The 17202-nt window shown below is 38.8% G+C and overlaps 1 protein-coding gene across 3 annotated transcripts in view; it reads right to left on the reverse strand.

The window, feature by feature from the left end:
• BLNK (B cell linker) overlaps positions 1 to 17202 on the reverse strand; it is a 122457-nt gene that overhangs the window by 73094 nt on the left and 32161 nt on the right. For all 3 annotated transcript variants that reach the window (XM_087932473.1, XM_087932472.1, XM_026710626.2), the window contains one exon: positions 4073 to 4119. In XM_087932473.1, the coding sequence (XP_087788599.1) occupies positions 4073 to 4119 (47 nt within the window). The remainder of the gene's footprint in view (positions 1 to 4072; positions 4120 to 17202) is intronic.

Here is a 17202-nt window from a genome sequence, read left to right on the forward strand (position 1 = left end):
TATGTTGCCCCATACAAAACAAACTGAAATAGTTGGAACATTTTGGCCCCAAACTGTTCTCCCCTCCCCTTGAGATAAGAATAGGTGGGGTAGCATTTCATGCTAACTACAACCTTCTACTCAACTACAGAAGAGTGGCTGAAATGTAGTTCAAAAGTAATTCTCTTGGTTTATTTTTCTTGGTTGTATTGCAGTTAGACGTCAGCATTGAATATTGTGCATAGGAGTGCTGTGGTGGCCTAGAGGTGGAACTCTTGCCTCACAATCAGGAGGCTGTGAGTTTGATCCTAGGTAAGTTCGATCTCTCTCTGGGCACATTGAGAATTTATCTCCTGAACAAAACTCTGCATTGGCAACAGGAAGGGCATCTGGCCATTAAAACACTCTGCTAACTCCATTCAGTTGCCCAGGCTCCACCCTCCAAGGGATTATGGGATCGTTAAATGAAGATGATTGAATATTGTGCTACCAGTTTAGGAAATTTAAGCACATTTGTCTATGCTTTCTTTATGTTTTTACTCTTAATTTATTACTGCCTATCTGAAAGACAACAAACCAGCAAAGTGCTCTTGTTTTTTTGCTAGACCACATGGAAAACTGACAATGCTATGTAAAACTCTTGCATGTATAACTAATATTACACCTACTATTTCTGGAATTGTGAGGCTTTACAAAATCTGCACGTAGCCTTAATAATAAGGGAAATTTCCAGAGCCCCCAACGCTCATGCACACAAACACTCAGAAAACCCAGGCAAAACCATTTTTTTAACACCTGAGCTAAATTGAGTTTTGGCATTATGAAATGTATCACAATGACAAAAATATACAAGGGTATTTTTCAAAAATAGGAAACATTACAAACTGGGAACATTTTGAATGCTCTATGTGCATATCTAAAAACAACAGGGAAATACCTTTTTTTAAAAGAACATCTTTCTACATCTTCATAAATTATCTTGGTTTTTAGCTTTTCTGTTTAGCTTGCCTAATTTTAATTGCCTTGTATTGCCTTTTATTATATAGTAAGGCACCCAGAGTCACTATATCAATGAGAGGGGTGCCATAAAAACTTAATAAATAAATAGATGAAAGAGTATATATACACCTTCCAATTCATATCCATTGCTTTATGACATTAGACTGCAACATTCTACAGAGAAGACTGTAGGAAAGGAATAGTCCAAACTGGAAACAAGACTGATCAAATCTAGCTATCCAAATCATGGGAAGTTTATGAAGTTATCATGTATTTGCAACCTTTCAAACATATGGGTGTGAAATTTAAAGCACTGGCACTCATTCCAATTATTCCAGACACAATTCAGCTGTTCCTACTAAGCCTTGCAAATGCATCTAAATTCTAATACTTTGTGTGCTGCAAAGAACTGGCATCATTCTTAGAGATAATTGAATGGCTTCTGCCTGTAATTTAGAACACATCTCCAAAAGGTGACATAATTATGGGGCACTTGCTGTGTCAAAGATAAACAGTTCTTACCTTGTAAATTAGATGTTTACAAAGAAATGTTATTTTCCAGTACTTTTTACTTACTCATGGTTATGTTCTGAGGCCTATAGAACTTTAGATGTTTTCTGAATAGAACATTTCTTGATCACCAAGCTCTCAATTGTACCAGTAATGGTGGCTTAACTATACAGTAAATCTGAGTTGACAAACAAATGGGAGAAGGAATTTGCAAATCTAATGTCTATTAAACAGCATATGAGATGGTTTTCTTTAGTCCCCAAATATTCCTGTACACAAAAAAGCCTACTTTATTGGTAACAATTTTGAGAAGAAGCCACAAACATTGCTCGAATGAACAAATAACTTTTATTTTGCACTGATTAAGAAAAGCAGTGCGAGCTGCAGCTTCTTTGAAGTGAAAGGAAAGTGCAATAAAAAGTCTATAAAGCAAAGTCAATGTGGAGCAATAGATTTTGAATAGTATTTTGAAGTTACTCTTGGCTTGATGAAATAGAATTTCTATAAATCCATCAATGAGAATAAGAGTAGTGCAGTGAGGTGTCTATCCATATAAACCTTGACTGAGAAGCATAGAGTTGCCCTAAATTGCTTCCCATTGCTAAATATATTCCAGATAATTGTTTAATGGAAATTTCCTCCTCATCTCTAATCTAAATTCCTTCCATAGCTTATCTTAGTCTTAATTAGAATCTTCAGCTGGCCACCACTTTGGCCAGATACAATGCACAGATATTGTAGAATATAATACACAGACATTTAATATACACAGGTAAAATACACAGATATTTCCCCATGGTTCAAAGGGAAACAGACAATGAATTGATATGGGGTCATCAGACAAAGTAGAATGAATGAACAAACTATAATGGCAGTATTAGATTGAATTTAATTTCTTTCAACCACCTTCATGAAACAGGATTGTAGCCCAACTCTGTATTCTATGTCTATGTTCTGAGCCAGAGATAGCGCTGTTTGGAATTACTAGACTGTGAGGTCCTTGGTGCTCTCTGAGCTTGATTATTTTTTTGCAGGTGTTTTATTACTCAAGTGGGTAGCATCATCAGCCCTAGAAGGGAATGGGGTTTATTCTCTGTTTATATACTAGTGGCTTGTCCTGTCAGGGTTGGTGGGAGTGGTCTTGGAGGTTCCTTGATTAGTTGTTTATTCTTTGATTGTTTGTCTGAGTTAGTATTTCCTTGACTGGGAATTGGAAGTGCCACCAACACTGACTGATGGCAAGCTCCTTGCATATAAACAGAGTGTAAATTCCACTTCCTTCTAGCATTGATGATGTTACCTAATTAGGTAATGAATTGTTGGGGGGGACCCCAATCTCAGAGAATGTAAAGAACCCCACAGTTCAACTGTGACCTACAGATATTCTCTTCTATTAATTACTAGGATGCATAATCCTCACACAAAATCCAGACATATTTGGAGATGGTCACACTGGAGAAGATCAGTCCTATTTTGTCCTATTGAAAGCACCATCTTCAGAGATTTAATTTTTAAAATAAGATTCTGCTGATATTTTATACAGATAGTTAATAATTATACTTCTGTTATGGAAGCAATCTTATCTAAGTAAGCGTAATCAGATGTCATAAACATAATGACTGGAAAAAATATTTGCATTCATATCCAAAGTAGAAATATATATAAGTGTGGTATTACAATATACAATTTATTTATTTTTCTTTACTTTAGAGAGAAAACAATAATATGCTGATATAGAGTTTATGCTAAATCATAGCTGATAAAAGTAGTTTAGTTTTACAAAAAGGCATTGATTTGTAGGCAATGAACTATGGATTCTTATATCATCAGACTATGATGCAGTCACATATGTTTTTTGGGTGTTTTTTGCTAAACACTGGTCCTGGTTAGTACTTGAAGACTATACTGGGAATTTTAAGAAATCTTTTGAAAAAAAGCAATGGCACAATATTTCCACATTACTGCTAAGGAGAAAAACATGAATATAGAAAGTTGTAGAAAGTCTTAAGAATGAACTTGAATTGAAAGAAACATTTGCTTTTTAAACATTCATAAACAACCATAATATCCCAGTGAGCCAACATGTAGCGGCCAATTTTAAAAATATAATGCAGGAGGTTTGAAGTTTATATATATTTGGGTTCTTTAAAAAAGTTGTGCAGCAACTGAACTAAACTGATATTTCTGTGATGAGAACTAGTCTAGATAAACATTCTCTTCTGGAAATGGAAGGTTCTAGAGAACTCCAGTTTGCTCTGGCTCTTAGCCATTTTGGGGCCAAAACAATGACTGGAATGCTACAAACTATTTGTTAGGGAAGGTTTATTTCCAGACCACCACAAGACTGAAATTGTCCAGAAGAAGATGGAATGTTCCAGAATTTTCATAATGTTCTAAGTCCAGAGTAGAACATTTTGCATATGTGCCTTGAATATTAATCTGAAAAGATGATTCTGAATATATTATTTTAAAAAACCTACAATTTAAATTAAATACAGAAATAGATACACCCCAAGGATTTTTTTCCTTATACAACATTCAAAGTTTCTCTGTGTGAGAGAGTTTGTATGAAAGAAAAACTTACGGCTGATCCATTACACTGAATCTGTGTCTCTCGTGTTCTGATAAATGCTGAAAGAGAGAAAAAAAGAATAAAAACAGTGCTTATGAAGAAAGAAAAGCTAAATCTAATGAAGAGTTAACTGAAATCAACATTTACTTCAGCCAGAGTGTAGTTTGCTTACTATACAGCATTAAGCATATTCTTTTAACATCACTTTAAGTTTATGATATATTACAAGACAGTTAAATCCGGGTTACTAATTAACTTTTTATTACTAAAATACTCAGTAATTATCATGGAAGACAAGTGGCACAAAGTGTACAGTGCAAAAACTTCCCAGGAATACTACTTGAGAAATACAGTGGTTAATGAATAGTTACACAAATAACCAGCAAAGGAGTTACATGTAGTGTTTATGCAGGTGGCACTACTCCAACTGTGATTTTTTTTCATATGTGCAGCAACATCATTTGAACTAAAGGGATGGGTTTTTAATCCTAACACTGTGTCAGCCATCTTGCAGTTTTTGACCTTCTCTGTATGTTAGCTGCCTTGAGCAGGGTACAATATAATCTTCACAACAATGGTAAATGTTAAACAATTGTTTAAGGGCTTAAGTATCAGATTTTAAAAAAAATCTTAAAACTTTATTTTTTTTGCTTTTATTATTAATTAAATATAATAAAAAGGAAGAATGTCTTAATGGCTTTAGTATCAAGTGTTATTTGTCATGTGTGAATCAACTATAACTCACCAAAGACCTCAGAAAGGAATTACATTGGCTGTTTGGTAGTTTGATCATTTTCACTGCATTGCAAAATGAAATAAACATTTCTGTCGTGTTGCTAACAAAATATAAGAGAATAATGCAGTGCCTCAGCATAATTGCAGATTATTTTCCTATCCCAGCATATCTGCTTTTTGTTATGATTCTGCTGTAAATTGGGAAAATATGGCATTTCAGACACCAGAAAACCATCTATATTTAATACTAATCCTCTAATTATACAGTATCATAAAACAGAAACCCGGTTTTACACACTATATGCCATAATTAGGAGATGCATTACTCAGATGGAAATCAGCAAGTTCTAGTGGAACTTTAAAATATAAAAGCAAAACCTAATCATTCTGTTATTGATGTCATGGTTTTCACCTTTGGTCTATATTACAGTGAATATCAATATGTAGCAGGTATTAATATTTTGTTGTATTTTAAATATGTTCATACAGAAAAGAGAGAATAGAGCATCAAGCTTTTAATGGCAAAAGTCACGTGTGATGAAGAACAGAAATAAATCTGTCAGGCTCAAGTAAGGAGCAGGAGTGGAATTCAAAGCACTAAAAGTTTATTATATGCTACCTATACACAAGCATCTGATTTACCAATGAACAAGGCAAATTAGCATTAGATAAGAGTCAACAGAATTCGTGGGGCACTTGTGGCTGTGTAAGGATTCCAAACTGATGATGCATTTGAAGATTTTGTAAATATATTTATATTATTTTATTTAATTACAGGAGAGCCAGTTTGGTTTAATGGTTAAGGCACCAGGCTAGAAATCCCAAAGACTATGAGTTGTAGTCTATGAACTGGAAATTTCCTATTTTGCTTTTAAAATAAGGTCAAATGAAAAAAAAACATCATGACTTATATTTTGGCCACTTTCTAAGGAATGGTATGATATGATATCACATCTCATTTGCACAGAAAAAGGAAGTTTCCATGTGTGCTGAAGTTCACTTGGTGATAGGAGAGAAGAGACCTCACATAGTTTCTTGGAACTGGGAGAAAGAAAATTTCCAAGTGAATATAGTAGGAAGAAGATTCACTGGGTACAGATATAAAACATGCAGATATAATTCATTTTAAAAACCTATATATGGTATATGCTACATAAGCACATCACAGAAATAGGGACCTATGAAAAATCTTGTCAAAGAAAAAAGAAAGGGAGAAGGGGGAAGAGGAGAAGAGGAGAAGCAATAAATCCAGAATACCCATAGACACACTTGGATATGCATATGCATAAATGTGAACAGTGAAAATAATAAAAAGATGAACAATTGCAAGGATTGCTGGAGGAAGATAATCTGGGCTGAAGAAAGAACTAATAATATTCTGACATCTAGTGGCCTTAATAAAAATAGCAATTCCTCAAAGCAATTTGATCTGAGGTAAAATAAATCAGGATTCCATTCGAATCCGAGCACAAATATTTTTGAACAGAAAAGTGATGTGTGGTGTGGTATTTGTGTAAAAAGAAATCAAACAATTCTTTAGTTGTAATTATACAAAGGTGTGAACATTAATTACTATTAATTAATTCACTGTCTGTGAACTCAGATACATTGATCAACTTGGGGCATATTTAAACTAATTGAAGGTGATAATGTATGTATCTAATTAGCTTCGGAATTTTCTGTGAGATTCCACTTCTTATATGTGGTTCAGAAACTCAGAGGCAATGAAAGGAACTCCTGCTCCGAAAAGGAACAATGAATATTTTTAAAACTGCAGGAAAAATTATTATTTATTAGTTAGATTTGTATCCTTTATAAGTAACTGAAGGTGGAGTATATGCATAACATTTCTTCCTCCTATTTTGTCCATAACAACAACCTTGTGAGGTGGGTTAGGCTGAGAGGGAGGGACTGGCCCAAAGTCACCCAGCTGGCTTTCATCTCTAAGGCAGGACTAGAATTCACAATTTCCTGGTTTAATATAAATTGTCACATATTAAATTAAACTAAATTAAACCAGTGTTCGATTTTCTCATCTGCAATATTTTACATGCAACTGATGTATTCGTTATATGGGGCAGTTATCCTAACAAAAATGTTATTTGTTGATTTGAAGTCTGCTAAATAAGGGGTTGATGATGACCTGGTTGGAAAGACAGAGAAGAGGAAGATTGAGCTCAGTGACTGACAGATCTGCCCTCCACTCAGAGAGAACTTTATGACTAGAGGTCTGTGTGAACTTGAGAAAAGAAGAGCCCTTAAGATGGTTTGACCATTGGCTTATCTTAATACAGGTAGTCCTCATTTAGGATGATAATTGAGCCCCACATTTCTGTTGTTAAGTGAGTTTTACCCCATTTTATGACCTTTCTTGCCACAGTTGTTAAGTGAATTATCAGAGTTGCTAAGTGAGTAATGTTTGTTAAGTGAATCCGGCTTCCCCACTGACTTTGCTTGTCAGAAGGTAGCATAACCCCAGGACAGTGCAACGGTCATAAATGTGAGTCAGTTGCCAAGCAGCTGCATTTTGATCCCATGACCATGGAAAGGTTGCAAAGAAGGTAACTGTGAAAAACGGTCCTAAGTCCCATTTTTCAGTGCCATTGTAATTTTGAATGGTCACTAAATGAACTGTTGTAAGTCGAAGACTACCTGTACTTCCTATTCCCCATCTTTACACATTAAGAACTTTTTCATGGCTTGGTTTAAGGATTTTATTTCTTTTCTATGAATGAGTCAATATGTTATATTCTATCTCTTTGTTTATGCCTAATTATTTTTCTTCTGTTCGATAGTGTCCAATTCCTGGAGAAAGCCTGGACAACTCCCTGCATTTTTCTTGGTAAAAATTTTCAGAAGTTGTTTGCCCTAAATCTGCTTCTTAGCACTGTGAGAGAGTGACTGCCCAAGGTCAACCAGAACAGAGGTCCCCAACCCCTGGGTCACAGCCGACTACCGGGACGTGGCCTATTCAGCGCCATGCTGCCGAAGTGGCGGACGAATCTGTGTGTGTGCGCAGCTCCATTTGTGTGAGGGGCAGACATATGTGCCTGCCGCTTGTGCAGATTGAGTTGTGTGCACATGCACGTTCACTCACCACTCATGCCGAACCATCCCCTCTCCCCACTGTCCACAAAACCAGAAAGGTTGGAGACTACTGACCCCGAGTGTTGTGGTTTGTCAACTGCCAGCAGAACTGGTAGTCGAGTCAGATGAGTCAGAGGAGATGGAGAGGGTGCCTAGGTTACCATTGGGGCCTGCGGAAGGCTCCGAAGAGCAGAAAGCCTCAGAGCCAGATGCAGAGCAGGGCCCATCTACTCATGCTCAGGCGGAGAGGCAGCTGTTTTGGGGGCCTGAGCTGAGGGAGGGGGAGGAACAGATGGGGCCTGTCCCAGATGCACATATGAACAGAGAAGTGTGGAGAGGAGAGCAAGTAGGATTGAGGGCAAGCTATCCAGAGAAGAAGGAGACATTAACAAGCCTTTCCCTGGCTAGGATATAAGGAGGAGGGGTGTGGGAGGTGTGGTTGTCAGAGACAACTGTTCATGCTCCAGAAGAGTTCCCTCCGGTGGATTCCTTGTCAGGATTTCCTTGCCACTATCCAGATTGGTCAGGACCCAGGACTCTTTGTGTTGGGATTGAAGCGCTAATTGAGGTTCCCTGCAGGGAACTCAGGAGACTTTGCGAATCACCTAAGGATGTGTGACCTGTAGCTTTGTCAGTGACTTGGACAATGAAGGACGTTGTATTCCTTCCTTTCTAAATAAAAAGGGGTTTCTCTTCACAAGTAGGCTGTTGAATGGGACTCGTGAAGGTTGGGTCAGAACACAGAGGGCTTTGGGCTTCAGGTGGGCCTATAACTCATAGGCTCTGAGTTTCTAGCCTGGTGCCTTAACCACTACACCAAAATCATTGTTATTATTCTTATACTATTAATCTTAATAGTAATTACATTTATCATAATCAGTTGCAGTAATCTTATTCCTAGTAGTTATCTCTAATCTCTTCATTAAAAGACACAGTCACTTGTTCTGATTTGTTTCATTTCAAGATGTTATTATCAGATTTGACCCTAACCCTAACCCCTAACCCCAACCCCTAACCCTAACCCTAACCCCTGATCTATAATCTGCATAATCGTCACAGTATGCCATAAATTAACTCTAATCCTTTTTAGATATTTTAGAATACAGTAAATATATATTTCCTTTTATTTGAATTAATATGAGCTTTATTTGCTGGTCTATGGCTGAATAAAGATTGATTTAATCTGACATTGTCACTCATACCAATCTTTTTTTTTGTACCAATGCACTCAACATATCTGCTTGAAATTTACCCTGGATATATCTCCTTGTAGGTTGCAGTGTCACTTTAAAAATGACATCAATAGCAGGCAAGCACAGAAACCAAACATTTATGGACACTTTCAAATGATACTTTAAAAATCTCTAACAGAAAAACCCTTGTACTAATTTCTATAAAACTTGGTGAGCTTTTCCTATTTATTTCAAATTTCCTGCAAAAAATCCCCCAGAGAGAAAGAGAAATTGTAATCATTTATTCATGCTTTCCCCATGCTAGCTTATTGAACTCTAAATAAAGCTTGAAAATTTAGAGGTGATAACTAGAGGATAAACTATTTCCCTCAGGAGGAAAGCAAGCTGACTGCACTGCATTTGCTATTTACCAAGCTGTCAGCCTGGCACAATCTGAATGTCTACTCAGTAATTTCTCAGTAGCACTATAAAAAAACCCAGTAGTTTTGTCTAATTACAGGTAGCATTCAGAATGGAAATGCCTCTTGGTTGTGCTGAGGCATTATATTTTTGAGTCATCCACTGGGGAAAAGTGTGTTGCATTTGAGGATTAAGAAGCGCTAATGCATCCTGCTGATACGCCAGCAGGAGGGGTCAGGAAGTGGTTAGCTGTTTATCTCATGTTTACTTCTTATAAAAGCAAACTAGCTTATCCACAATGCAGGAGAGCAATGCAAGATAATGGGCAGCTTACCAAATAGTTGCACTAATACAGTTCTTCTCAAACCTGCATAAATTACCCTAAATTGAATAAACGTAGTTTTTCTTTGGGTAATGACACAGGAATCCATTAGCCAGCCACAACAGGAACATTTAAATTGACTTAAAGTATTTTACCTACATTGGGTGCAAAGGACTTTTCAATGAGCAATTTTGGATAATGAAGGCTTGTGAACAAGTGTGCTAATATCTCACCTAGGTTTTGCTCAATGTCTTGCATATATGGAGAGAGCAATGCCAAATAAACAGGCAGGTTTTATTAAAAAAAGAAAGACAGAAAATAAAATAAATCAGACAAATAAGTTTGGGAAACTGAATGATCCAGAATAAAAAATAGGGGCAAGGTGAAGATACATATTGTTCTCATACCTGGTTAATGTCTTATTAGGGCAAATATCTTTCAAGGATGACATGATTTAAGCTGAAGTCAAAAGGAGAAGCTGTAACACAACTTGAGAAATGCAAATAATACGCCTTTGTTAGCTTACAAGAGCTCCTTCCAAAAGTAAAAATGGAAAAGAAAACATGGGAGTTAATGTTAGATATTAAAAAGAATAATAGATCATAAAGTTCATAAAGATAATGCTAATCAGCTTGTTGAATGAATTTACAAGTGATGCCAAAAAGTAGCAATACTAGGTGGCTTTTTTTGTTTAGGGGAGAAATAAAGTTGATCAGCCCCTGAAGAAATAAAAAGCGTGATAAATCCTATGAAGGATAGCATTTGTATGACAAAAATGATCAGAATAACTAAAGCAATGATTTTTTCTTGGTAATGGAGAGTTGTGGAAGCTAGATACAGAGACAAAATGAGAGGCAGAAGATAGATGCCTTCAAATTATGAATTTGGAACCAGTTCCTAAGGGTACCATGGGCTGTAGGAATAAATAATCAATTGTTCCTAGGCAAAATAAAGACTCATTATTCCCTTGAGGCAACAATCAGCAAACAGGAAATCATATATTTGGATTATGTAGAGAGAGTGGACGAGAAAAAAGTAACATAATAGTTAAGATTGAGAGCAGAAGTAGTATTCAGCAGGTTCTGACCAGTTCTGGAGAACTGGTAGTGGAAATTTTGAGTCGTTCGGAGAACTGGCAAATATCACCTCTGACTGGTCCCAACCCCATCTATTCTCAGACCCCGATCAGCTGGGTCTTCTTTTGTTGCCCTGCACAGGAGAATGGAGCTAGAAAGCAGGTTAGTGGGGTGGGGAGGGAGTGGGATTTTTCAGTAACCTTTCCCCAGGAGTGGGGAAGGAATGGGGATTTTGCAGTATCCTTCCCCTGCCACGCCCACCAAGCCATGCTCACCAAGCCACACCCACAGAACCGGTAGTAAAAAAAATTTGAATCCCACCACTGATTGAGAGAAGTTGTGTACCTAGCATATTTGACATTTGGATCATTGTTTAACATCCATCTCCCCAAGAGCCAGGTTGCTGTAGTGATTAAGATATTAGTAATTAAGATATACCAGGAGGTGGTGAATTGTAGTTGGGCTTTGGGCAAGAAGCTGGCTGGGTGACCTTAGGCCAGTCCCTCTAGGAAGAAGAAACTGCAAGCCTGAAAAAAAATCTTCCCAAAACACTGAAAGCAGCAGTTGCTGAGAATCAAGACTAAGAAAGACACCTATCATTGTGCCTGCACTGTGTCCACCACTAAAGAACTGATCACTGCATGAATAGAACCAGCCTGACCCTGCACCCTCTACTGGGCTTGTGGTCTTCAGTAGCATCCTCTTATTGCCTGCATCCAAGCCAGACCGTCCCCTAGCTACTGATACACCACTGATAAAGAGAAGGAGAAGATGTGAAAAACATTAAATTCTTTGGATTAAAGGTTCGAGGAAAACTGAATGTCCTTGGAGCTTTATAAAACTGTGGATTATACCGTGTTTCTCATATAATAAGGCCAGGTCTTTTTTTTTTTGAGCCCCGAAAAAATGGCTAGGCCGTCTTTTCGGGGTTGACTTAATTTCCCCCCCTTGCATCTTTGGGCAGCGACGGCTTGGATGTTGACCTCAGCGTTGGTGGGGCACTTCGTATCGGGGTCAACGCAGGCAGCACCATATCCGGGTGTGCAACAAAAGTACTTCCTAATGGCATGCCCCCCCCCCATTCCCCCCATTTTGCGTGTTTTAATATAGGCCTTAATTTGGGGGAGGGGCTTAATTTCATTTCATGCCTATAAAACATGCTGGGACTTCCTATTGGGGGAGGCTGTACTGTTGGAGAAATGGGGTAGTTGGTGTCAGGTTGAGATAGTGGGCTTTCAGCCATGCAGTGGTAGAAAAGAGGGGTGGGCTGCTTTTTCAAGAGGCAACTGGATTTTTTTTGTAGCTTTAGGACAATCATGACCTGGAAGACTGAGGATCTGCATAGACATGTCTTGATGGCACTTAACTAATTTCCTGTGTGCTTTATTTTGTGGTCTTTTGGCTAAATTACTTGATTTTACTAGAACATTGTGATTTAGAATTGTGAATTATCACTCTATCTTTTTTAAAAAATACAGCTTATTGGAAACAGAATAAAACATTGCAATGTGACATATTTATTTTTATTTATTAAATTTATATGGATCCCTTCTCACTAACCAAAATTATTAACTTGTGGAAAGTAATAAAACTATTGAGGTCAGCAAACCAGTTTCACCTTTGACAGAAAGAAAGGTGGACAAATGTAATAAAGTAGATATAAATGGGCAATATTATTCAGAGAAGGAATTAACAGGAAAATCGGCAGCTAGAATGCCTCAGGTTTCAATATCTTCAAATTAAAATGAATTGATGTATCAGGCTTTGTTTTTCATTAAAAAACAACATGTTTTATCACACTGAGGTATTATTATGTAATACAAAAAAAAATGTAATTTCTATACAAAAAGGCAGACATTTATTTTGATTCTTTAGTGAAAAAGAGAGAAAAGTGAATCCTACAAAATGGAAATAGAAAATAAACTCTAAGAATATTTTTTTTAACGAAGGAAATTCAATAGTGGGGAGAAGGATCATTACGCAATTTGACCTAGAATAGTCTAAAAACGGAACATTTACATAGTGAATCTTATATTTACATACACTTACTGGATTGCATCTGGTAGAAACTGGGCAGTAGTAAATTAAAAGATTAAAAAATGTTGATACGTTTGCATCTGTACAACCAGAGATCTTTGTGGTGTGCCCAACAGGAAACAGCTGAAAGGCAGCTGTTCATGGCAAAAGAGAAGTGTTGGCAATCCTCAGCTCATATCTTCTTTAGAATGAAACAGATATGCTAACAGATTATATAAAAGTGATGTACAACATTTATTAGCTTTTGCAAGAGATCTTTGCCTGGTTTTAACAAATAGTGATTATTCTCACTTTACAGATAGAAGATGAATATTGGTACAGAGATGACTGCTACAGAACTTAATGTTCAAACCTGATCCTGCCTTGAAATGTGACATGCTTGCCTTTTTTGAGAGGTGGGGGGTGCCTCCATTCCATTCCTGGAGCCTCTGGAACTTTTTTCAATTTTGTTCTACATGACTGGTGGAGAGGAAGAAGAGAAGAACGAGGAGGAAGAGATAGATCACCCAGAAGTTGCTACATTTTCACAGAAAGGTTTAGCATCTGTCCTTCACTGCTCTTTTGGACATTACCAGACATGGCTCCAGATCATGTGGGGAAACTCTCCAATTATGCAATAATTTTTCTTCAAGTTTTGTTTTCCACACTAGAACTTCCACCAATAATCTTCTGCAATCACATATTTGTCATTTTCCAGGTACTGTACATAAACTCTTCCTCTCATGCACTCCCTTAGCAATCAAATTGAGGCGAGCTGAGTGCCACCTTCAAAGCAAAGTTTAATTTCCCACACTGGGAGTGAAGGGCAAACTTGAGCCAAGTCACTCCCTTGTTTACATCTGGAAGTCCTGTCATCTTATGCTGACCTTTCCTTAGACATCATTAACAAATATGTGGGCACTGAAGGGCTAAGGCAGACAGAGCTGGCACATCTCTAGGTTTTAACTCAAATGATTTCTAGCCAAGGGCCTGGGAACTGTGCAGAAATGCTCCCTTGCTGGCCCAAACAGCTGTTTCTTTTTATTTGTCTCCATGTGTGTGAAAATAAGAAAGAAATTAGTGTGATAAATGACTCAATAAAATGATATTCCACACAAAAGAGCAGTATAAAACCACAGAATTTCAGTCAAATTCTATATTAATACAGCAGATCAAGAAAGTCAAACAGGTCCTAATCAGGGGTGGGATCCTACCAGTTTGCACCTATTTGCTAGAACTGGTTGTTAACATTCTAAGCAGTTCGGAGAACCGGTTGTTAGAAGAAATTACTGGCCTAATCCTGTAAGGAAGGCAGGAAGGAAACATTCTGGTGTTGCTTACAGAAACTGCCTCTCTGTTAACCCTTATTACATTCTTGGCAGGACTAGACTTTCTGTCTCAGGAACCTGCCCGGAATTTTCTTTCCCTCCTTTGCTGGTACTTTGCTTGTGTGGAATGACCATTCAAAGTTACAATGGCACTGAAAAAAGTGACTTATGACCATTTTTCACACTTACGACTGTTGCAGCATCCCCACAGTCATGAGAGGCCAGGTGAGGAGATGCATGCCTTGATGTGAGTGATATTGACTTGGCCACACCCAGCCAATAACATGACTACCAAGCCACGTCCATCCAGTCACCTGACCACCAAGACATGCCTACCACCTAAGCCACGCCCAAAGAACTGGTTGTTAAAAAATTTGAATCCCACACCTGGTCCTAATTATCTATTTGGTAAGTATGCTTGCTTCAAGGAGCTTAAAGTGGTATTTGGAATCTTCCCATCTCCATATTCCCCCCACAACAGTAGTCTATGACAGTGATAGCTAATCTTTCCATCCTTGCATGCCAAAAGTGCGCATGCACCAGCACCCATAAGTCAATGCATGCTCCCCCATGTCCCCTGTGCACACATGCATGACCCCCATGTGCATGCCGTGCATCTCTGTGCATGCACATGCGACCCCTCCACATGCATCACGCATCTCTGTGCATGGACGTGCAACCCCCCACACATGCCACGCATTTCTGCACATGCGTGGCAGCTGCCCAATGATCAGCTGTGGGTGGGCGGCTTGTGCACCTGCGCAGTGATGCTGCTCTGGGGCGACAGCTTGCGTACTGGCGGATATGGCTCTGTGTGCCACTTCCGGCACACGTTCCATAGGTTCGCCATCATGGGTCTATGATTTAAGCTAAACTTTGTGAAGCAAGTAGTCCTCGAATTACAACAGTTTACTTAATGACTATTCAAGGTTACAGCGGCACAGAAAACAGCGACAGATGACCATTTTTCACGCTTAGTGACCATTGAAGCATCCCCATGATCATGTGATCAAAATTCAGATGCTTGGCAACTGACTCATATTCATAACAGTTGCAGTGTCCAAGGGTCATGTGATCACTTTTTGCAACCTTCTGACAAGCAAAGTCAATGGTGAAGCCAGATTCAATTAACAACTGGGTTAACTTTTAACAGTGATTGTGCTGTCCAGCCAGTTATAGTTAATAGGGAATTGGGATAGTTAGTTAGGAATTGGGAGCTGTCCCCTTAAGGGAATTAATCATGGTGAATTTAGTTATAGTATCCTGGGAAATGTGGTCCAAGTCATGTGGCCATATCTGTAATCCTGATTGGTCACTGAATTGACCCTTGGTGGGTTGTGGGAGGTTCCTTCTTTCTTGCCTGAACCCACTGGTGCCTCACCTCCTTGCTCCTTTCTCCTTTGATGTGGGATGAGAGATTACCATCCTTTTACACCAGAAAGTCAGCTATGCAAAGAGTTGGACATTGAGATGAATCTTGACATAACTGTGAGTTATACTGAGGATGCCTAATGAACCAATAAAAAGACTTTGTATGGATGCTTTGTGGAGTTAACTGTCTGCTTTATAATCAGCTAGTGGTTGTAAGGTCCAGAACAGTAAAAGGATGGTAATCTCTCATCCCATATCAAAGGAGCAAGGAGCCGAAGTCTTCAAACTCAGCATATCCAAATCCTTTCAACCTCTCTGGGTTATTAGGCTCTTGGGGAAAATGAACAGCACTTATTTGCAGATTAAGTCCTCTGAAGAAATCCTTAATAGATTCTTCTGTTACATCATAGGGCAAATTTCCCAGAAAGGCAGTGTAGGGGGGTGATTTTGGGAGATGGCTTCTGTCAATATTGGGCTCCCAAGCTTTCTGAGGTGTAGTAGGCAGGATGGAATGGTCAATTGGAGAGGCTCGGTACACATCATCATCATTGCTATGCCAGGTGGTGGAAACATCTTCCAGGTTGTCTGTTTCATCTGCCCAGCTGACTGGTTTTGGAATATAGGTGGTACCACCACAGAAAAGTGACAAGAAAGATTGTAAAATGGAGCAAAATTCACTTAACAAATGTCTCACTTAGCAACAGAAAATTTGAGCTCAATTTTAGTCTTAAATCAAGGACTAACTGTGCAAATGGAATAGACAACAGGTGGAAGGCATAGGCAGTTAGCAAGACATCCCCAATAAAGGAGTGGTTCCACAGGTGGTGGCCACAGACCACTTCTCAGTTCCTTTGCTTTCTGTCTAATGGTTTGGTCATTTTTGAATGCTGGCGGTGCTTTCACTCTAGTGGTAGCATGAGACGGAGTCTACAACCCACACAGGTAGCTCAGGTAGTGCAGCTCATCCAGGATGGCAAGCTTTGGCAAGAAGATTTGCTGTGTCTGTCAGCGTAGTGTCCAGAGCATGGAGGCGCTACCAGGAGACAGGCCAGTACATCAGGAGACGTGGAGGAGGCCGTAGGAGGGCAACAATCCAGCATCAGGACAGCTACCTCTGCCTTTGTGCAAGGAGGGACAGGAGGAGCACTGCCAGAGCCCTGCAAAATGACCTCCAGCGGGCCACAAATGTGCAGGTAGCTGCTCAAACGGTCAGAAACAGACTCCAGGAGGGTGGTATGAGGGCCCGACGTCCACAGGTGGGGGTTGTGCTTACAGCCCAACACCGTGCAGGATGTTTGGCATTTGCCAGAGAACACCAAGATTGGCAAATTTGCCACTGGCGCCCTGTGCTCTTCACAGATGAAAGCAGGTTCACACTGAGCACATGTGACAGATGTGACAGGGTCTGGAGACGCCGTGGAGAATGTTCTGCTGCCTGCAACATCCTACAGCATGACCGGTTTTGCAGTGGGTCAGTAATGGTGGTGTAGAAGCTAAAATATTCAACTAAATAACATTAAACTCATTAATTTATAATCTAATAAGAGTCATTTAAGGTATTCAGGCTTTCAGCATTGTATCATTATGATTACAATTTCCCCAAACTTTCATTGTT

The sequence above is a fragment of the Pseudonaja textilis genome, chromosome 4, assembly GCF_049901715.1.
Source record: "Pseudonaja textilis isolate UNSWEBS1 chromosome 4, rPseTex1.2, whole genome shotgun sequence".
Lineage (NCBI taxonomy): Eukaryota > Metazoa > Chordata > Lepidosauria > Squamata > Elapidae > Pseudonaja > Pseudonaja textilis.